This window comes from Giraffa tippelskirchi, chromosome X (genome assembly GCF_054371585.1).
Source record: "Giraffa tippelskirchi isolate mGirTip1 chromosome X, T2T-mGirTip1v1.2.pri, whole genome shotgun sequence".
Classification (NCBI taxonomy): Eukaryota; Metazoa; Chordata; class Mammalia; order Artiodactyla; family Giraffidae; genus Giraffa; species Giraffa tippelskirchi.
The window spans coordinates 57,625,579-57,648,759 of record NC_137289.1 but is presented as its reverse complement, the minus strand read 5'-3'; the positions used below and the strand labels follow the sequence as shown (position 1 = coordinate 57,648,759).

The 23,181-nt window shown below is 42.1% G+C and overlaps 1 protein-coding gene across 2 annotated transcripts; it reads left to right on the top strand.

The window, feature by feature from the left end:
- The first annotated feature begins 1,903 nt into the window (after window positions 1–1,903).
- ARL13A (ARF like GTPase 13A) lies at window positions 1,904–21,607 on the top strand. Of its 2 annotated transcripts, none has more exons than XM_081567274.1 (9): window positions 1,904–2,095; window positions 12,001–12,073; window positions 12,444–12,514; window positions 16,377–16,632; window positions 17,466–17,571; window positions 18,076–18,263; window positions 18,865–18,955; window positions 19,049–19,121; window positions 21,128–21,607. In XM_081567274.1, the coding sequence occupies exons 2-9, from the start codon at window positions 12,015–12,017 to the stop codon at window positions 21,133–21,135; spliced, it is 852 nt and encodes a 283-aa protein (XP_081423400.1). In that variant the 5' UTR covers window positions 1,904–2,095; window positions 12,001–12,014; the 3' UTR covers window positions 21,136–21,607. The 2 variants fall into 2 exon arrangements, with proteins under 2 accessions (XP_081423400.1, XP_081423401.1); XM_081567275.1 differs by lacking the exon at window positions 1,904–2,095 and adding an exon at window positions 10,913–11,065.
- The last annotated feature ends 1,574 nt before the right edge of the window (window positions 21,608–23,181 follow it).

The window sequence follows — 23,181 nt, the reverse complement described above, 5'->3', positions numbered from 1 at the left end:
GTAGAGGTGAAACTATAAAGGGATAGCAACAGTGAGTTTTTTGGGGTGACAGAACTATTCCGTATATAGATGGTGGTGGTAGATACATGAATCTACGTGTTTTAAAACTGTATAGAGGCAGATTTTTAAAGTCTATGTTAATGTATGATAAACTTTAAAAAGAGAAGAAAAAAGAAAGGAATAGAGCAAAAACATGTAGATTAAATAAGATAATGGTTACTAGGGTGTTCGCTTTATAGTAACTCTTTAAGCTAAGTTTTGTATAGTTTTCTGTATCTTTATTTTAATTAAATGTTTAAAATAAAAATAAAAAGGATGAAAGGGGAAACGGGAACAACCTGGGTCAGGGAAGGCTTCTTTTAAGGAGGATACAAGAAGACAAGAAAATTGAGAGATGACAATAAAGCATGAAAGTGAAGAATGGAAGGAGAGTATTTAAGGCAGAAAACTGGAGGCAAGAGATAAGAGGTAATATAGAAGGAGGTCCTGATGCAATAACAGGTAGCTGTTCATATCCCAGCATTAGGATATCTGTATGTGTGTGTGTGTGTGTGTGTGTGTGTAGATTTATTACAAGGTATTGGCTCATACATTTATACAGTCTGGCAAGCCCCAAGATCAGCAGGGTGAACTGGCAAGCTAGAGATCCAGGAGAGTCAATTGTTTAGTTCCAGTAGCAGTCCTAAGGCCTGATAACCAGAAGAGCAGATGGTGTAGTTCCAGTCCAAAGACCAGCAGGCTAACGATCCAGGAAGAGCCATTGTTTTCACTTTGAGTCTGTAGGCAGGAAAGAAGTCAATGATCCAGTTCAAAGGAAGTCAGACTTCTGCCTGACTTTTTCCTCTCTTACATGGGGAAGGGTCAGCTTTTTTGATTTTAGTCATGCCTCCAACTGATTTTTAGTCGCTCAATCATGTCCAACTCTTTGCAACCCAGTGGACTATAGCCCACCAGGCTCCTGTGTCCGTGGAATTCTCCAGGCAAGAATACTGGAGTGGGTAGGCATTCCCTTCTCCAGGAGCTCTTCCCTACCCAGAGATCAAACCCAGGTCTCCTTCATTGTAAACAGATTCTTTATCATATGAGCCACTAAGGATGAGGTCAAATTAAGGAGGGCAATTTGCTTTCCTGAGTCTATTTAAATGTTAATCTCACCTAAAAACACTCGCAGAAACACCCAAAATAATGTTTGGCCATATATCTGGGAACACCGAGGCCCAGTCAAGTTGACAGAAAATTAACTTATTACAGAATGTGTATTACAAATGTACGAAACAACTTCATTGAAGGAAGCAAGGTAAGAGTGTTGACCCAACTAACTTTGAAAGTAAGTGGAGTCTGTGATACTAAAGGCAAAAGCAACTGCACCAAGGAAATGTGACTGAGCATGTTCTTTAGTTAGTAATAATGTATCACTTCATTAGAAAAGACTGATGCTGCAAAAGACTGAAGGCAAAAGGAGACGGGCGGCAGAGGATGAGATGGTTAGATAGTATCACTGACACAATGTTCACATCAGTATGAGCAAACTCCTGGAGATACTAAAGCACAGGGAAGCTTGGCGTGCTGCACTCCAAGGGGTTGCAAAGAGTCAAACACGACTTAGCAGCTGCACAACAACAGCAACAACAATGTATCAATTCTGGTTCTTTAATTTTAACAAATGTACCATACTAGTGTAAGATGTTACAAAAATGAATAACTGAAACCTCAAATCAGTCAACAAGTCAGAGGAGGGGCTCTCACAACTTAGGACAGTAGCAGCCAGGAACAGGAAGAAGACAGAGTACCTTTTTGCACGAGTTTAGCCAATGAAAAGCCACTATTCTTGGAACTTTCAATTCGCCCAATGCACTATCTGCTTATTAGACCTCCCAACTTCCTTTCTGTAACAGTCCTTTTCGCCTGAGGCAGAGGGCTTTGTTTGTGGCAGCCATAGTTTCGGATCCCTGGGTATAATTGTTTGCTGATTCTGAGTAAATCGGTTTTTACTGGAGAAGTAACTGGCAATCTGTTTAAGGTGAACATTTTGGTGTCCAGTGCAGGGATACAGAGAAGACCTCCCGCAACGATTCTGAGGCTGGTAAGCAGATAGGTAAGTTACCTAAAAAGCCCATTGAGATTTTTTTTTTTTTAGTCACCAGCCCTGAGGCCTGAGGGTAAGTTTTTCTCCTGGGGGCTTATTCTGATTAAAGCCTTATTCTGCCTTTGAGTAACTTGTTAAGCACTTTGGCCTGTTGTTGTTTTTTTTTTTTTAACGAGGCTATTCCAAATGACACTATGCTAGCCTTCAGCTGAATTTATTTTGGAATAGGAGCTGTTTCATTGAAACTGTGCTGTTCAGTCTTCAGCCTGCCTCGTTCAGGATTAAGCTGTGCTGAGCAGCCTTTGGCCTGGCTCCTTTAAAACTAGACTGTTCCCTTAGAACTGGCTGGTATAGGCCTGCAGGGTGTTTGAGCCCATTTAAGCTGTTTTAGGCTATTTGAAAATTACTGTTTTACTCTAAAGAAAAACCTCTGAGAAATGTGATTCCAATTACCTAAATACTTTGAGGGTGCCCTTACAAGAATCCTGACTGATTTTATGTTTAAAAATCTGTAGTCCTTCCTCATGCACATTTCTAAGTAAATGGACCAACCTAACCAAAGGCAATTGAGAACATGAATGGGCATTATGGAGAAATACTAAAATCCCAAACTTACTTTTCTTAAAACCGAATTGGACAACAATATCTGTAAAATTTCCAAAACTGAATGGAATGCCTATTTCTATATTTCATTATTTCCTGATAATGCATTATCAGGAGCCTAAAATTTCATCTCTGCAAAATAAGATTATAAGATCAACTGAAGCAACCAAAGACAAAATGGCTGCCAAAGCCTCATGTTCCTTGTCCCCGGCTTCTGTGTATCTCAAATACTGTCTCCAGTGTCATCTTGTTCCTTTCCCCTGACTGCCTCTGGCATCATCCTCCTTCTTCCCTTTTATACCACTTATACCTCATCTATAACCCTCAATCCCCCCATACTAATTCTCTTGCCAAACTTTCCCTTTTCTCTGAAACTCTCCTGTGCCATTTCCTCTGAACTTATCAGAACCTGTCTCTTTAAAATTAAGCCTTCAGAGGATCCAGAGGCTAAACTGTTAATTATTTTATATCTTCTGGACTAAAGTGGAACTGCAAAGCCATAGTCAAAGATTTTCCCAAAGTAACTGAAATCCTTACAGATTTGCTGAAGAATATAATATAGTTATTCAAACTTATCGACTCTGACTTAGATTAGTTAGTTCATATGCCTGTCAACGAAGACCAGGCCCAGCTTTGGATGGAAATCCACAACTGGGGAAATCCTGAAAGCTCTCTAGAATTATAACTTGGAGACCAGCCCATTAACGTATAGGATCAAGCTCAGGCAATCACTAAGTGATTTCCGAGAGCAATTTGCAGGGCTTTCCCAAAGCCTGTTTTTTTTTTAAATTAGTTTATTTATCTATTTTTTTTAATCTATTTTTTAACTTTACAATATTGTATTTGTTTTGCCATACATTGACATGAATCCACCATGGGTGTACATGATTTCCCCTTCCAAAACCCCCCTCCCACCTCCCTCCCCATCCCATCCCTCTGGGTCATCCTGGTGCACCAGCCCCAAGCACCCTGGATCATGCATCGAACCTGGACTGGTGATTCATTTCACGTATGATAATTTACATGCTTCAATGCCATTCTCCCATATCATCCCGCCCTCGCCCTCTCCCATACAGTCCATAATACCGTTCTATTTATCTGTGTCTCTTTTGATGTCTCGCATACAGAGTTATCTTTACCGATTAACTAAATGGCATATATATGTGTTAGTATACTGTATTGGTGTTTTTCTTTCTGGCTTACTTCACTCTGTATAACAGGCTCCAGTTTCATCCACCTCATTAGAACTGATTCGAATGTGTTCTTTTTAATGGTTGAGTAATATTCCATTGTATATATGTACCACTGCTTCCTTATCCATTCGTCTGCTGATGGGCATCTAGGCTGCTTCCGTGTCCTGGCTATTATAAACAGTGCTGCGATGAACATTGGGGTACACGTATCTCTTTCAATTCTGGTTTCCTCAGTGTGTATGCCCAGCAGTGGGATTGCTGGGTCATACGGCAGTTTTATTTCTAGCTTTTTGAGGAATCTCCACACTGTTCTCTGTAGTGGCTGTACTAGTTTGCACTCCCACCAACAGTGTCAGAAAGTTCCCTTTTCTCCACACCCTCTCCAGCATTTATTGCTTGTAGACTTTTGGATAGCAGCCATTCTGATGGGCGTGAAGTGGTACCTCATTGTGGTTTTGATTTGCATTTCTCTGATAATGAGTGATGTTGAGCATCTTTTCATGTGTTTGTTAGCCATCTGTATGTCTTCTTTGGACTACTTTTTGATTGGGTCATTTATTTTTCTGGAATTGAGCTGCAGGAGTTGCTTGTATATTTTTGAGATTAATTGTTTGTCCGTTGCTTCGTTTGCTATTATTTTCTCCCATTCTGAAGGCTGTCTTTTCGCCTTGCTTATAGTTTCCTTTCAGAGAAGGCAATGGCAACCCACTCCCGTACTCTTGCCTGGAAAATCCCATGGACACAGGAGCCAGGTATGCTGCAGTCCATGGGGTCGCTAAGAGTCGGACACGACTGAGCGGCTTCACTTTCACTTTTCACTTTCATGCACTGGAGAAAGAAATGGCAACCCACTCCAGTGTTCTTGCCTGGAGAATCCCAGGGACGGGGGAGCCTGGTGGGCTGCCGTCTATGGGGTCGCACTGAGTCAGACATGACTGAAGCAACTTAGCAGCAGCAGCAGCAGCAGCAGCATAGTTTCCTTTGTTGTGCAAAAGCTTTTAATTAATTGGAACAACATTCAGGCTTGCACACAAAAATCTGATGAACCTATTCATGACTATTATGATCAACTTCAGAATGTGTTTAAAGAAAATGCTTACCTTCCTTCAGATGTTGATTTCACTTGGGTAGCTTTCAACTCTATTTTTATTAGTGGGCTGAACCAGGATCTTTCTCTTCTAGTAAAAAGGACCAGGATTTCATGGGAAACTTTGTCCACTCCAGATTTAGTTAATCTGGCAAACCAGGCCTCTCACACACATGTAAAAGGAAAACTGCTAAAATTCTTAATCTTCAATTCCAGCAAATGGAGGCCCCTAAACAAAACCAAAACCCTCCTAGTTTCTGCTATTATTACAAAGAGCCAGGATATTAGAAAAGAGATTGTTACCAATTTAAGCACTTTGGGTGCCTGCAGCCTTCTAAGTTGTCTTTCCAACATCCCCCTAATTCTCAATAACAAGAGTCAAAGGAACTATAAGAGCTATTCCCAATCCCTCCCTCTTGATTTTCTTGACGAACATTTCTCCATGTTAAGGATAAATTTTTTTCCAGTGCTAAGTGACACCAGAGCCACAGTCTTTGGTGTTCAATCCCACTACAATAAACAGTCTCTGCCTTGGAGTACTAAGACAGTTCAAATAGTAGGGTTCTCTAATGAAATTCAAAAGATTCCTATCTCTGAAGCTATTCTTTTCTTTAGGCCCTTTGAGAAACACACACCAGTTTCTCCTCAGTTCCTCCACCCCTACCTATTTATTTGGCCAAGACTTCTTAGGGATGTGTCATGCCAGAATTTTTTTTCTCTCCCAAAAGGAGGAAATAATTCCACAGCTTGACAGTAGTCATCAAAGCAGTCAATCAGGTAAATTAAATGACCCTCTGACGTATTTCATTTGTTCTGTCTTTGATGGCACTACAGCTGATTCTGGAAACACTGATCATTTGTTCCTACTGGATCAGCTACCACCCTCCTTATGGGCAAAATTTCCAACTGATATTGGTAAAATTCACAGTGCAGGTCCCATCAAGATCCAAATTGTTGTTGCTAAGTCGCTTCAGTCGTGTCCGACTCTGTGCGACCCCATAGACGGCAGCCCACCAGGCTCCCCCGTCCCTAGGATTCTCCAGGCAAGAACACTGGAGTGGGTTGCCATTTCCTTCTCCAGTGCATGAAAGGGAAAAGTGAAAGTGAAGTTGCTCAGTCGTGTCCGACTCATAGCGACCCCATGGACTGTAGCCTACCAGGCTCCTCCGTCCATGGGATTTTCCAGGCAAGAGTACTGGAGTGGGGTGCCATTGCCTTCTCCCAAGATCCAAATAAACCCCCCAAATTTCTCTCCAGAATTAATCAACACCCTGTAAGGAAAGAAGGCCTTCGAGGTAAAAAGCCTATCATAGAAGATAACAAGTCATCATTATCCCTTGTACTAATCCCTATAATCCCCTGATTTTACCATCAACAAACCCAAGGGCTGAGGGTGGAAGTTTGTCCAGGATCTCTGAGCAATAAACAAGACTCTTATCCCTTGACACCCTGTTATTCCTAATTCTCATACACTACTAACATCCATTTCCAACAGAAGCAAACTCTTTACTATAACTGATGTATGCAGTGCATTCTAACCAATACCTTTTAGCCTTCATTTGGAAAGCAAAACAATTCATCTGTACAGTAATGCCTTGGGGTTTTACTGAGAGCCTTTATTTCTCAGAAATCCTGAAGGCTGATCTGGATGATACAAAGTTCCTTAGGGGTTCTACTTTGGTGCAATGTGTGGATGATTTGCTTCTTTGTTCTCCTTCTCAAGCCTTCTAACAGGAAAACAGCATCCACTTGCTAAAGTTTTTAGCCTTTAAAGGGACATAAGGTTGCCAAGGGAAAAGTGCAGTTTTCCCAAACCCGCTTCGATATTTAGGACATCTGATACCAGAAGAAGGGCTATACCTGAACCCAGAAGGCTTCATGATGTCCTAAGCTTCCAAAAATCCAAAATGAAGTGCCAACTGTGAGGTTCTCTTGGGCTAGTTGGATATTACTCAAACTGGATTCCAAATTTCTCTCTTATGGTCTAATCTCTGTATATTTTACTAAAGAGCAACCTCAACCCAATTTTATGGGAAGAACCAGACAAAATAGTCTTTAAGGCCTTAAAGGAGAGTTTGATGAACCTACACACTCTTGGGCATCCAATGATCAGATTCTCTTTTCTGTTTTTATATATGAAAAGGAAGGTAATGCCTTTGGGGTACTCACCCAAAAACATGAGGACCACCACCTATCCACAGGATATTAAAGCCAGCAAGTGTACACTGTGGCACAGGTCTACCCTGCTATTATTGCAAACAGCCAGGATATTAGAAAAAAGATTGTTACCAATTAAGCACCTTGGGTGCCTGCAGCCTTCTAAGTTGTCTTTTCAGCTTGCCTTAAAGCCATTACTGCCACTGCCTTTTTGGTTAAGGTCATCAAAAAGATTGAGGTAGGATCCCTTTCAACCATTTTTGTACCTCATGCAGTAGAAGCCCTTCTGAATTCTCATCACACTCAATATTTCTCAGTCAGCCGCCTCACCTCCTAAGAAGTCCTTTTGTTAAGTTCCTCACATAACTCTTTTAGGTTGTAATAACCTTATCCCTGCTGCTTTTCTGCCCTCCATCACCAATGAAGTCTCTCACCACTACTTAACGCTGATGGATCATATTCTGATGCCTTGTGATGACCTGCAAGAAAACAGTTTGGGTAATGCTGACTTCTCAAAGTTCGCTGATAGTTCTTATTTAAAAGGTGATCATGGTAAATACTGTGCTGGGTATGCTATTGCAACTCCTTTCGTTGTTTTTGAGGCAGCATCTTTACCAATGGCTACTTCAGCCCCAAAGTCTGAATTATGTGATCTTACACAAGCTCGTACTTAACCCAAGTACAAAACTGCCAAAATTTATACTGATAGTAGATACGGTTTTGGAGAAGCTCATGATTTTGGAATGTTGTGGAAGCAACATGGCTTCCTAACTTTCATTAGAGATAAAATTTAAAATGGCTCCTATGTTCAAACATTAGTGAATGCAGTACTTTTACCTGCCACTTAATCTATTATTAAAATTCCAGGGCATTCTTAACTTGACTCCCTGGAAGCTAAGGGAAATTACCTTGCTGACAGTTCCATAAGGACTACTGCCCTTAAAGGAATAAAAAGCAGTCAAACTTCTGCGTGATACAAAGGGGTATTTCCCCCAATGATAACCTAGAAAAACTGGCTGGAGAAGCCCAACAATTGGTCTCAGAAAAGAAAAAAGACTGAAAATTCAACTCTTGGTTTGATAAAAAGAGAAAGCTCTGATTCAGATCAAATAACAACTCAGTCCTACTAGAGATTCCAAAATTTATACTCCTAACCACTGTACATGCATTAGATCGTTGGTCTACTGACAAAATTCCAGCTTTCATGAATCAATATTAGTGGGGAGACATTTACAAAGCTGCAAAAAGTGCCTACCTCACTTGCCCCACTAATCCAAAGGACAACCCAGGGGAGCCTGTTCTTACTGCTCCCAAACATTTTAAACTATCTAACGGACCATGCAAGGTCTGGCAAGTGGATTTAATACAACTTTCTCTATCTCGGGGATATAAATATGTTTTGGTCACGGTGTGAATGTTTTCACACTGGACTTAAGCCTTCCCTTACAGACAGGCTACTGCTTCTTCCATGGCTGGTCTTTCTGGAAAATATTATCCCTACCTGGGGAAATCCTCCCACAATTCATAACGTTCAAGGGACCCATTTTACTGGTCAGATATTTTGATATCTGCGCTGTTTGGCCAGTTTTACAACACTTTCACTGCACTTAGCCTCCTCAATCCTCTGGTTTAGTCAAATGCACTAATGGAATTATTAAAACTCAATTGGCGGGACTTCCCTGGTAGTCAGGTGGTTAAAACTCGGTGCGCCCAACGTAGATGGGACAGGTTCAATCCCTGGTCAGGGAACTAAGATCCCACATGCCAAAAAAATAAAAATTAAAAAAAAAAAAAAAAAACTCAATTGGCAAAATCTGTATGGGCCCTCCAAATATGTTGGCCAAAAGCACTGCCACTGATCCTTCTAAATCTTATATCCATCCCTTGTGGAATTCAAACTCACCCTTTGAGATAGTCACAGGACACTCAATGCACTTGGCTCCTGCATCATTTAACCCACAGCTGATAAAATGAGAAATATTCCAATGTTGAAAAGGCCTAATTGCGTCTATTAAAAATAACCATGTTTTGCTAGAGCAATGTTCTCACAGTGCGCTCTTCAGAGACGAAGACCTTAAGCACCCTTGCAACCTGGAGATCCAAAAGGATTCTCTTTAACCTCACTGGAAAGACCCCTATCAGGTACTGCTGACCAACCCTTGTGCCACGAAACTCCAGGCAACAGACTCTTGGATTCATATGACACACAGAGAGAAAGCACCACACCCTGAATGGACCTGCACATCATCTGGTGACCTGACAGTAAATAGTTCCCAGAATTGAAGCAGACAACATCTGATGGAACAGCTTTCCCAAGATAGTTAGATCAGGCTTGTCAGAAGTTTGTCTGCCAAATCTTTCATATGATCTCCAATGTTTATGATCTTGATGATACATGGACTTTAGATACTAATAAAAAGAGGCCTGAGAGTTGTCCCTTCTACCCTTCCTTGTTACCCAAATGTAACTTCAATAGGTTTCCAGTGTGTATGCTTTCTCTCCATCATGGAATACCACACCCAGGAAAGGTCCTTTCTGGCACTGAGAGACAAAAAGTCACTGAAACCAGAAAACCTGAGTCTTAACCAGCACTGCTTTCAGAGAAAGATCATCTGGAGAATGTGCTCAGTCATGTCCGACTCTGCGACCCCATGGACTATAGCCCACCAGGCTACTCGGTCTGGATTTCCCAGGCAAGAATACTGGAGTGGGTGGCAATTTCCTTCTCCAGGGGATCTTCCCGACCCAGGGATCGAACCCACGTCTCCTGTGTCTCCTTCATTGCAGGCAGATTCTTCACTCGCTGAGCCATCAGGGAAGCCCTTTCAGAGAAAGATCAAGATCAAAAGGAGGAAATGTAAAAATTAATAAACAAAAATCACAATTAGAATAGGAGGTCAGAAAGGAGCTCTCACACCCTATGACAACAGCAGAGCCCAACAGGAAGACTTCCATTTCCTGCCTGGCAAGAGCTCAGCCAATGAGAGATTGCCACAACTCAGCCAATGAAAAGCCACTATACTTCGAGCTCTAAATTCCCCCAGTAGACTCTTTGTTTAGTATAGCCCACCCAACTATCTTTCCTCGTCCTTGCTGTGATGGGTACTTGAGTGTGACTTGCCATGATTGCAGACCCCAAGTTGTAATTCTTTGTTGATACCAAATAAACCCATTTTTGCTGGAAAAATAACTGGCAGTCTATATGTGTTAGATTAATACTATTAATAAAGGGGGAAAACAGGTGCAGGGTATAATGCAAACTCTCTGTACTATCTTTGTAACTTTTCTGTATATCTAAAACTGTTCTTTAAAAAGTTTCTTTTAAAGTTGACTTAAAAAGGAGTACAATACAGTTTGTCCAGAAAAGATGGAAAGGCCCAGAGCTGTGGCAGTTTCTCTGGTCCTTGAAATCTCACTCACACAGCCTGTGAGATCCTTAAAACACAGACTCTGAAACTAGACCACCTGGGTTTGAATTCTGGGCATCACCACTTACTAAATGGGTAAATTTGGGCAAATTGCTTAACCTCTTTGTGAATGATGGCCGCTACTTTTTGCCATGTTATTAGTATTAAATGAGTTTAGTATGTATAGATTGCTTAAATGAGTGCCGGCACACTGTAAGTTCTATATAAATACTTTGTAAACTTAAAAACGTGATGACTAAAAATTCATTTAGTAATTAGCTATATAATCAGACAAGGTAGGGAGATATGAGTTTGGTTGCTATAAACCAAGCAGTGGTTACCATGGATATGTCAGAACCTTGACAGCCATTGTTAGGACATTGCATTACCTTTCATAAGGGGGCAACTGAGCTGTGTTACTCTGGGAAGAAGGCTAGAAGGCACAACACATCTTCCTATTACTCCACCCATTTTAAGTCTTTCTCTCAAAAAGAACCAACTTCTAATCAGATACATAATTAACCACCTCAAGGTAAGCAAAATATATCATTATCTCCATTCTGTAGATAAGAATTCTGAAAATGGTGGGTTTAATTTAGGTGATTTCATCTTAGAGTACCCAGGAGAGGTGCTGGAAGTGAAAGGACCTGGTAATCCCTAGTCCAGAAATTTTCCTTCTTGGTTATCCTACTTATCCTTCTTTAAGATATGTTCTTAAGGAAGAATTTGTATGATGCCAGTTTGACCTTTCTTAGTGGTACCAACAAATACAGACTGTCTGAGATCAAGCAAGGAAGCTCTGCAATTATCAGGAAATAGACATGAAGCTGCTGAAAAAGTTTAAACACAAAGTTATCATATGACCCAGCAATTACATTCCTAGGTATATACTCAAGAGAACTGAAACCATATGTCCACACAAAACTTATACAATCCTACACACATATATAGCAGGATTATTCATAAGAGTCAAAAAGTAGAAACAATCCAAATATCAGTTGATGAATGGATAAACAAAACGTGGTATATCCATACAATGGAATGTTATTTAGCCATAGAAAGGAATGAAATATTAATACACGCTACAACATGGATTAACTGTGAAGCAACTGTCTAAATTACCCTTTTTACTTAGGCAAGGCATTTCTCCACCCCATCCCCAACTCCAAGGTTGAATAAAGATATTCCTAACAGGGATGAACTATGGCTGAAGGGATAGGCCAGACCTGATGCCATCATGCCTGTGAAGGTTGCTTTAATAAGAAATCACTGTTTTGCCACTAGAGTTGATGATAATCGGTTCCCCCACACCCCACCCATGACATAAACAAGGTTGGACAGAATGAAATAATGGACTTTTGACAGTCCCAGTCTATTTATCAGTTTCTGCGTATTCATAAGCTAATTTGGGTTCAGAGTTAACCATGGGGCTGATTTCTTTTTTACTCGTTTCCCTTAATATTAAAGAACTAAGCTGAATCATGTTCCGGCTTCTGACCTCCTGCTGGTCTCGTCTAAAGACAACTGAAGAGACCGAAAGGTAATACTGTAATTATTTCCTTAGACCTGTTCCACCATTTCCTCCAATGTACCTGCCCATAGTCCCTCACAGGACAAATCCTTATGATATATATTATTAGGGGGCATGACTAAGTAGTGTCTACAAGATTAGGGGCAGGGTTGGGGGAAGATGGCCAGTTCTACAAGGCAAGTGAATCAGGGAAGCAAAGTGTCCTTGGAGGCTTTGGGGAATAGTTCCCACTCCACCTTCTACCACCTGGCTGTGCCTTTATGACTGCATTGGGACTACTGCAGGCAGAGCCCCAAACATCAAAAGTATAATTCTTTCTTTAGCGTAAGAACTAACAGTACTTTTAAGGCTTTGACTCATTTTTCTTTTCCATTTCTAGACATGCAACCATCATCATCATTGGACTGGACAACTCAGGCAAAACTGTTCTTGTGGAGGCGTTCCAGAGAGGTAAGAGAGCATTAGATACTAGTTTAGGTCTCCCCTGGGTCCCAGTGACCAATGAAATATCATTCCTTCCTACCCTTACTTCACGGACCTCAAGTTACCTCATTTGAAGGTAAACACTTCCCAACACACACAAACAAGACACACACACACAGAGACACACATACACTCCTCTCCTCAGGTGTTATCAGCCTGTTTATGTAATGTCTGTCACCTGCTCCCTTTACAAGATATCCTAATTGAAGGTCTTTTCATAGTGTCAGTATGAATGAACTGAGACTATGCAAAGCACTGCAGTTGATTAGGAAGGATAGCAAGTTTGAAACAGTGTCTAGTTTCAGAGCTCAATTAAAGTGGAATTTGGTCTAGATAAGAGAGACAAGTGTGGGATGATGAAGAAGTTTAATAACGTGAAACTCTTTGTGACAGTTCATATAGAGGGTTGGAGCTTGAGAAATGGTGTCAGTTCAGAGATGCACTGCAAGTTTAATACCAAATCTCCAGTTTAATACCTTGACATTTCAGCCAGTGGTTCAGCCTGGTATTCCACCTTACAGGCAGCAAACTTGATTCTGAGTCTCCCAATTCTCTGGTTGGCAGAAATGATAATTAAAAAAAAAAAAAAGGTAAGCAGCAGCAAGAAAATCAAGGAGCCAGGATAAATCACAAGATCACTGATAAAGGTGGGAATAATTTTAGAGCCCAACTCAGCACCACCCCTAGATTCCCATCCAGTCTGGGTGGGGCCTGGGAATATATATTTTAAGAACACCCCAGGCCTTTCTAATAGTCAGCCATCTTTGGGAAGCACTCAACTGTAATTAGCCTTATGCTGTTTTGCCTATTACAATAGCATGTGCTTTCCATCCTAATTCCTAGAAGATAAAGCTTGCAGTCTAATTTGTTGCTGTTTAACTTGTCTTGTGCTTGATGAATAACTTGGAGCTGATTCATAAACTTCATTCACAGAGAAGTTTTTATGGCTAAGAAGCAAATTTCCACTGATGTCACATTCTGAAGAATATCTCAGGCCACCTCTGTCCATGTAGGACTTCCAGAGACTAGTAGACTCCTCTGTACCCAAAATGCAATAGCTTGCCCCCACAAGCTCCTGCAAATGTTTATAATTGCTGAAAACAGATAATAGCCTAGGAAGTTCCAATCTACAAGTAGTAACTTGTGTAATTTTTAAAACATGTTTTAAAACTTCAAACTTTTAAAAATTTTCAAACTGTAGCCAGTTTGAAGACACTGGCTATAAAATATTTTGGGACATAAGCCATTATTATCAACAACATCATTCACTATAACTTATTTTGTCTGGCATGGTCATATGGGGCAAGGGATCCAAGCATTAGCACCAGCAGTGCTCTGTATGAGGGCGTTTAAAGCAGTTTCAAATCCAGCTATATATTTCGAACTTTAAAAGAAAATGCTGTCTGAGCCCCACCCCAGATCTCTCTCTCAAAGAATGAGGCCTAGTGTCATAGGTTTTAAGAGCTCCACAGGTGATCCTGGTGCATAGCGGGTACTGAGAGCCAAAAATCAGAATCACACCAACTCACAGGGGACCTGAAGGTTCAGATATGTGGGCCTGAATAAGGCCCAGGGAATCAAAAATCTTAACAAGTGCACCAGATCATGCTGAGAGACAACTGGCATAAATTCTACTGCTCTTTAAGGCAGTGAGTCTCAAAATGTAAGGTGAGAAGAATCACCTGGGGATTTTGTTAAACATAGGAGTTTGCTAAACATACAGATGCTTGGGTCCCAAGTGTATGGATTCTTATTCATTTGGCACAGGGTAGGACTTAACCATCACCCCTGTGTAACTCTAAAGCAGATGATCCCCAAACTATGCTTTATGTAGCATTCTTCTAGGGATATAGAGGTGGATTTGGATCAGTACCTGTCCTCAGAGTGTTTATAAATTAATAGAGGAAATAAGAGAAATGTCAATTGTCAGAGAGCAACTTCTGATGGTTTCTAGGGTTTGCCAACAATAGACTGAATTATTGAAGAATTGGTAAGATTGCAAATAAAAAGAAATAACAGGGAAAAAACATAAAGCTTGCTTTGATATAGAAAACATGATTTAAAAATTACCTTTAGGGTTTTAACCTATTCACTTATTATTTTTAAGTAGTCTAATATAGACATAACAAATAACACAAAATTGTGATGAAAATTATATGTTCTGTGAAAGCTATAATTAAATCATTGACTAACATAAAAACAGAAGAGGACATTATGAGATGATAGTAAAATGTAATAATATGTACATATACACACATATAGAGCCATATTATGTATACACATAAATGTGTGTATAGTCATACATTTCCAAAGATCTGAAAGCATCCTGTTAACTTCTCAGCTAAGCAACTTATTCTGGCAATCCTATGGAAAATGTCCCATGTAAATTTGAAAGTAGAAATAAGAAGCTACTGATTCTTGTCTTAGAACTCCCAGGTATGAATGTAGAGAATCTGTAAAATCATCTTGCTACTAATGTGGGCAGAGAGCTAGGCCAGGCTGTCAGTTTAATAGACTGGAATGTGTCTACAGAAATGTTGAACTGCATTTCTCTGGGGGCTGAGTGAGAGGTGGAATGCCCTGTGGGACTGTATGGTCTGGCCATAGCCTTGAAAGGGCGAAGGTGTCTGAGTTTGGCATGGTTTCTAGGAAATATGAGAGGAAGAGGACTTCATACTCTCCTCCACAGTAACAGGCCCCATAAACATTTACTGAACACCTACTATGTGTAAGGGAATGCAGAGTCCCTCCCTCACAGAGCTTTTATTTTCACTGGGGAGGCAGGATATATACAGAATGAGGTGAATCATGTGCTTAACTAGAGATCGAAGTGAGAGCTGGGCCAGTCAGCGAGGCTTCCTAAAGAAAGTGGTACTTGAGCTGGGCCTTAAAGAAAGGATGGGAGAGAAGAGCTCCATCAGATGCATTCAACAAATATTTATTGAACACCTGTCTGCCAGTTTCTGTGCTTGACAATGTGAATATATAATAGTAAATACTGAAGGGGTTTCTGTCCTGTTGCAGTTTATAACCCAGATAAATAAATCACAGAATTTATAACACTGTAACATGGGCTTCCCTGGTGGCTCAGACGGTAAAGAATCCGCCTGCAATGCGGGAGACCTGGGTTCAGTCCCTGAGTTGGGAATATCCCCTGGAGGACAGCATGGCAACCCACACCAGTATTCTCGCCTGGGGAATCCCCATGGAAAAGAGGAACCTAGCAGACTACAGTCCACAGGGTCACAAAGAGTCAGACATGACTGAGTGACTAAGCATACATGTGCTGTGGTAGTGCTAAGCCCAGAAGAAAGGCACCTTATCCGGACTTGGGGATGGTAGTGTGAGTTAAGAGAAAATTTTCTAGAAGCAACAAGATCTGAATTGACATTTTAAACACAAAATAGGTGTTAACCAAGCAGAGTAGTGGAAAAGTGTTCTAACCAGTAGGAATAGTATCTTGTGAAGGCCCAGGGCAAGGGAGAGCCTGACATTCGTGTGGAATGGGGGGTAGGGAGGCACACGAGTCAAGAAGCAGAGGGAGGAAGAGGCTGGGTACCAGAGATCCTAGATACCAGTCAGGGAAGAAATGAATCTGGCAGGTTAGGAGGTAAAAGAGTTTGTATTCTGTCTTCAGAGCAGCAGGCACTCAAGGAAGGTCACTGAGCCAGGATAGGGTAGTGTGGGCAAAGGGCTGGTTTAGGAAGATGAATGAGTGAGCATGAGCAGGATGGCAGGATACCTCCATAGGATCCCTGAGGGCAGGCTCTAATCAAGGTCCAGATGATCATTTAACAAATTCTTTCATCCTCTCTTCCCCTATGCATAGAATTCCCTAATAGGAGTAGGACGGACAGTTGTTCAAACTCTGAACTAACCACACTTCTGGTGGATAATTACGAAGTTTCCATCTATGACCTGAAAGGAGACACGCGGGGCCGCGAAATCTGGCCAAACTACTATGCTCAGGCATATGGGCTTATTTTTGTCCTGGATTCCAGCGACTTGGAGCGCATGCAGGAAGTGAAGGTCATCTTACCCAACCTGCTGTCTGATGAAAGAGTAGCTGGGAAACCCATCCTACTGTAAGACTCTACCCTTGTGTCCAATTCCCCCTTCCCATTCTGAGCTTTTAGAAGACAAGTAGACAGAGGAAGGGCTAGGTGGTCCCTCTGTCACATCCAATTAGACCGCCTCTCCTCTTTGGCTGAGGGGGAGTGGCCCAGTCCTCTGTGGGCTGTTTTCAAGAGCCACTTTCTACCAGACACTGCCGTGGGGGAACCTGTTACCTAATTGTGCAAAGGTAATTTTGAAGGCAAGCATCGAAAGGAAATGCACACACCCTACTCACCCATCCGTTGACTCTTCCTGAAGACTGCCTCCCTACATTTGCTTCCCTTTTCTGGCTTCAGTCTCTGACTCCTGTGTTGTATATTCAATGCCAGTGGCCTGCTCCCTTGGCAGACTGCCCGAGACTTATGCCACTACCTCTTATTCCAGGGTGATATTTCAGGTGGCCTGTCAATCCTCCCCTGCCCCCTTTTAGCCTTTTTTATTCCTTGTTAGCACCCCCAACTCAAGCATGAACAGAGTTTAGGGGAGGGTATAAAAGCTCCAAATTTGTCCCTATCCCAGTTAGAAATTCTAATTAAAGTTTGATGGTGTAGTGTAGAAGTGAGAAATGAGGCTTGGGGATTATCTCGGATTCAAATTACTTGTGCTATTCTTTCCTCCATTGAGAGCTGGCTAGAAAAATGTCTGGCTCTTCTTACTGGGTATGGCTTAAAAGCTAGTCCCTGGATATGGAGCAGCTATTCAGAATTGGATGTCCCCCCCTTTCTTTTCTTGCCCTTGGTCTCTATCTCAGTTTCACTCATCCACTCTTCTTCCCTCAAAATCTTCCAATGCCTGGTTTTAGTCTGGCCAACAAGCAGGATAAGATGGATGCCCTGCCGCCTGGTGAAATCATTGAATGTCTGCTGCTGGAGAGACTAATCAATGAGAACAAGTGTCCGTGCCGAGTGGTAAGTAGGTGTCCAGCCCTCCCTTCCCTCGTCCTCTCAACCACGGCTGATGCCTTCCACAGCCCATAATCAGTCTCCTATACCAGATCTCAGGCAAAGCCTCTCCCCGACACAAGTATGGTAATGATTTCTGACTCAACGGTGATAATAAGTACCACCCACTTACAACACTTTCGCATCTGTTTTCTCATTAGGCCTGCAAAATAGCTCTTTAAAGCTGGCAGTTTCAGTAGCCTCATTTTATGGTTAAGAAAGCCAAGGCTCAGAGACTCTGTGTGCCTGGTCTGAGGTTATACATCCAAGACATGACACTTGATTAAAGGACCTAGCTTTTGTACCGTTCATTTACCTTCTCAGGAGTAAATGTTGAGCATCTCTTAGGAAGTCTTACGAACCTCTCTAGGTACAGCAGAGCTTCTGTGTACCTGTGTGCTGACGGTGACTGAGACTATGGGCCCCAGAGGTCCCAAGCTCCTGGGCTGGAGTCTTCTCTTTCTGTCACAGGAACCTTGTTCAGTTGTCAAAGACCGCCAAAGAAGGACCCACCAACCTGTAATTGATGGCCTACACTGGCTGTTATCTGCCATTGGGGAGAAATATGAAGAGCTGTGTACTCGCCAACAGCCACTGCCATCAACCACTGCAGCCTCCATGGGCACTAGAGGATTTGAGGAAAGATCCCCAGGAGACAGGTACCGAGCTGCCTCTGTTAGGTGTACTGATAAGAAAAGATGCGGGAGTTAATCTTCAACATAAGCAGGGAGTTCTGGGAGAGGCATGAATTCTGTGAGGTGCTGAGCAAGTCTCTCAAGATCAGTTGGCCCAAATGGGGTGAAGGCAGTGACCACAAACATCCCAACACTGTTAGGTACACCCTCCCCTAGGCACAATTTGAGTGGGATGAGTTAAATCATCAGTAGTAGAGTTTCTCTAAAACTGGGTTTCTATTCTCTGGTTTGTTATATAGAGGAGAAAAGGAACACAAGCCCCTTAAGGAGCTTATTGGCAATATTCTATGGATAACTATCCTGGAGCTGCTCCACATTCTCCGCTTCCCATTCTCTGATCATTCCAATAATATAGCAAGGGGGAGAGAACAGGAATATAGAAAAGAAGAAGAAAAAGAAACAGGAGGTGATCGAGGTTTTGAGGAATAAAAAGACTAAATGTCCTCTTCCTCTGTTGTTCCTCTAATTGTCCGAAGACACACGGCAGGGATGGGGGGATAGTTGAATTTGATTAAGGAGCTTGCATCTGTTTTCACTATAGCTTTAGCCTTTCTATCTTCTCCAGCTTTGCTACCCAGATGGGAACGTCCAAAGAAAATAGACAGCATGTAGAACAACACTCAGTGGAACCTAAGCCTCTGAAGTCAATCCTGCTAGTAAGTGGCTCATTAAATGTTATTGCCTCAGGGACCAATCTCTGAACTCTTTGGGCACTAACTGACTTTCTCCTCCATCTTCCTGCTATACAGAAAGAAGGTGTAAGAGTAAGACCCAAGAAGAACGTATCAGTAACCTTTGCTTTAGATGAAACCACGGAGGAAGGTGAATATTCTGGGGGAAATGGATCTCGTAACACCGCTGGAGCTCATAACACCGCTGGAGCTGGTAACACCCCCGAGCTTCGCTATGCTCCAAGTGATGACTTTCAGCCCCCAGCTCCATTTATTGAGAATGATCTTTTTGAAGTTAAGGCTGGATCATTCATTAGTTAGGGAAGAAAAGATATAAAGGCCTTTCCTCACAATTTAAAGTGAGGAGTTTTGAGCCCAAACCACTTTTTTCATGCTATGGTTGGTGATCAGGAGAGAAGCAGATGAAGTGCTTGGAGAGTACCATCTGGCAGCCCAGTATGATGCTCCAAGATCTTTGTTTGGATGGCTGTAGGGTTATCTTAAAGGTTATGATTTCCAGTGGTAGTGTACAAATTGGTACAATCTTTAGAGAGAGCAGTTTGGTTGTCTGTCTCCCTCCTACTCTCCATCTCTCTCTATATGTGTGTGTGTGTGCGTGCATGTGTGTGTACACGTGCACGTGCTCAGTTATGTCCAGCTCTTTGCAACTCCATGGACTGTAGACTGCCAGGCTCCTCTGTCTATGAGATTTCCCAGGCAAGAATACTGGCGTGGGTAGCCATTTCCTACTCCAAGGGATTTTCCCGACCCAAGGATTGAACCTGTGTCTCTTGTGCCACGTGTGTGTGTGTGTGTGTGTGTGTGTGTATGTATGTATGTATATCTTGGAGAAGGAAATGGCAACCCACTCTAGTACTCGTGTCTGGGAAATTCCATGAGCAAAGGAGCCTGATGGGCTACAGTCCATGGAATCACAAAAGAGTGGGACATAACTTAGCAACTGAACAACAAGAACTGCATATATATCTCTATATATATACAGAGAGAGAGAGAGAGAGAGAGAGAGAGAGAGAACTTCAAAATTGTGGAAACCATATGAGCCAATCATTTTATGTCTTGAATTGTAGCCAAAGATAATTACACAAGTACACAAAAAAGAATGCTCATAGTTGTTCAATCACAGCATTGCGCATAACAGCTAAAAGCTGGAAACAAGCTAAAGGTCTAACAATGGTGAAAGGCTAAATAAATTATGGTGCACCAATACAATGGAATACTATGCAGACCTCAAAAGGGCTAATGTTGACATACTGACGGGCATGGGAAGTTTTCCACAACCCAGTGTTTTGTTGGAGAAAATAGAAAGTCAGAGCACAGCATGTATAGCATGATGTATATATGTGCATAGACTATCTGGAGGGAAACCACCAAACATGAGCAGTGGTTTTCTCTAAGGGTAAGATTCTAGGTGATTTTAGAAGAGCCGAGGTACCTTTCTTAGGATTTTTGTATTATCAGAAATTTTTTTAATAATCATATATGATTTATCCAAACACACTAAAGGCACTAAAAAAAGAAAGCTGTGAGGATTTAAAGGCCCATTGTTGTTAATGGCTACTCCATCTCAAATGTTACTTGGCCCCAGTTTCCATGATGGTAAACTGTCGATTTTATAATGTCACCTTTGCTCTCCAAAGAATCTGGCCCTTCGGGCTACCTCAGAGCCTTGGGTTGTTACCCTACACAGCGGGGCCTAGACAGGAACACTCAGGACAGAGGCGCTGCTCTGGGAAGGAAGATGAGGGTTGAGTGGCAGGAATCTGGCAGAAGAGTGGAAGAAGTGTCTTTCTAGATGTCTGATTCTACTCCTAAGTCTCTGTCCAAAATTGAAGCCCATTTTTCATTTCTATAACGTGAGAGCCAAGGGCAAAAAGGAGAATGAACACCTGTGACTCAGAGGAGATGTTACTGGACAATCCCTGATGAAGCCTTTGGAGCCTGTGGTTAATATTCCTTAGGTGAAGAGAAGAGAGCAAGAGGGAGAGCAAGTATGAGGTCAGGGCAGAGGGGGACACCTGGTTGGATGCAATCTACACCCCTTGGAAAGGAGGCAACACCCTCCTCACCTGGAAGGACAGGAAGCCTGGTGCCTAGCTTCACTTGCAGTGACTGCCTGTTTTCTTTCTCTTTTAACAGAGAGCTAAAGACAAAAATGAAGGAACGTCAAAAGAAACATCTCATATCCCTCCTTTAGTAAATGGGTTCATCTGCAGAACCATTAAGATTTTTCAGTTTTCAAATTTCTGTCTGTAAACACCTAGTCCCCCTATAATTCTACCTACTCTAACATAATATCCCTTAGAACTCCCGTTGTGCCCATGCATCAATTTCAAGCCATCAAATGAATCTTATCCCCACCAAGAGGCGCAAAAATAGTTAAGGGGAATGAATAGTTTGAGAATAGTTTGAAATAGTTTAAGAATGAAGATGACCTTGGCAAAGAAGATCAGAAGATCTTTGTACCCAGATGCTCCTGATGAAGTCTGTGAGCAACATATCAAAGGTAACCAACTGCAATTGAGTCTTAGAAGTACAGGGTCAGTTTAGAACTACATTTTCTCCCCCTGTGTTCTTGGGTGGAAGGGGACTGGAATAAATAAATTATTCTGCTGAGAATTATGCCCTGCAGAACCATTTTCAGTCACGCCTCCGAAAACAACTTGGTTTTAAATTCCCAGCCACTGTCTGTGAAGCCTGGCAACAATTCTTTTGCTGTCCCTTCAGGAATAGCAACTGATGTCTCTCCTAACATTTAGGTTAGGTGTGCAAAAACTGTATGAGCTTAAAAACATTCAACTGTCCATCCCAGAGAGGGCAGTGTTAGTGGTGGGAATCATTATTCACTATGATTACAACTGCTACTTTCACCATCAATACCACAGCCCCCATTTCCTGAGTGCCTTCTGGTTGTCAGACACAGCACTAAGCTCTTCCCGTTCATTATTTTATTCACAAAAACCCATGGGTGTAGGCAGCATATTTGTTTTTGTTTTACAGACGAAGAAATTAAGGGGCAGAGAAAAATAACTTATCTAAAGGTCCCAGAGGCTGTTAAGATGCAGAACAAGGAACCAAATCCAGATCTGACTCTAAAGCTACTTTAGGCCAGAAAGATCTTATGCTTTTCTCAAACTTTACCCAGAAGAGAAAGCTATATCCAGGGAAAATGCTGAAGCTTCATCATGCCCATGTTAGAAGAACTAGGTTGATTGCAGTAGGCACACTGATGATAGTGGCAGACCAAGGTGAGCGAACTCTTCCATTCTGCCAGACACTAGGCTAAGTGGTTTACATATATTACTGCCTTTCATCTTCACAAGCCTATGAGGTCAGTTCTACTACCATCATCTTACAGAGGCAGAAACTGATGTTTAAAAAGGTCAAATAATTTGTCCCAAGGCACCCATTAGGAAACGACAGAACTGCTCTTCAGACTAAACCAAGTTCCAACTCCATAACTCATGGTCTTAACTCCTACCCTATATGGTCTCACCAGGAAGTATAAACCAACTAGCCTATAATTGTTTTTGAGAGAGAGAAACCTGGCACATAATAAGCGTCAGTCTCACAACCCCATCTGGAGGGCCAGACACTAAGCCTGTAGCATTTGCTATTATGCATTGCATATGGCCTTATGTCCAAGGGGACCACCTCAGGCACTTTGTGGGTCTTTGACAGGATTCTAAGGTTCGGCTTATTAGTCATGGCGCTGGAAGCAATCTTAAAGAACCTCTAGTCCAATCCCACGGAGAAGGCAATGGCAACCCACTCCAGTACTCTTGCCTGGAAAATCCCATGGATGGAGGAGCCTGGTAGGCTACAGTCCATGGGGTCGCGAAGAGTCGGACACGACTGTGTGACTTCACTTTCACTTTTCACTTTCATGCATTGGGGAAGGAAATGGCAACCCACTCCAGTGTTCTTGCCTGGAGAATCCCAGGGACGGGGGAGCCTGGTGGGCTGCCGTCTATGGGATCGCACAGAGTCGGACACGACTGAAGCGACGTAGCAGCAGCAGTCCAATCCCAACTGTTATACAGATTAGGCATTTGGTACAGAGAGGTTAAGTGACTTGCTGGAGACTGTAGAGCTGATCACTGACAGACATGCTCCTAAAATCCAGATTTCCTGTGTGCCCGAGCCAGTGTGCTATCTTCCCCTGCCCCAATATACTACACCCTCTCTGGGTC

Excerpts from the sequence above, each read along its gene's own strand:
- ARL13A (XM_081567274.1), top strand. The coding sequence starts at position 12,015 with ATGTTCCGGCTTCTGACCTCCTGCTGGTCTCGTCTAAAGACAACTGAA. Across the intron at positions 16,633-17,465 it reads GCTGGGAAACCCATCCTACT|TCTGGCCAACAAGCAGGATA; the intron begins GTAAGACTCTAC and ends GCCTGGTTTTAG. Across the intron at positions 18,264-18,864 it reads GAAAGATCCCCAGGAGACAG|CTTTGCTACCCAGATGGGAA; the intron begins GTACCGAGCTGC and ends TATCTTCTCCAG.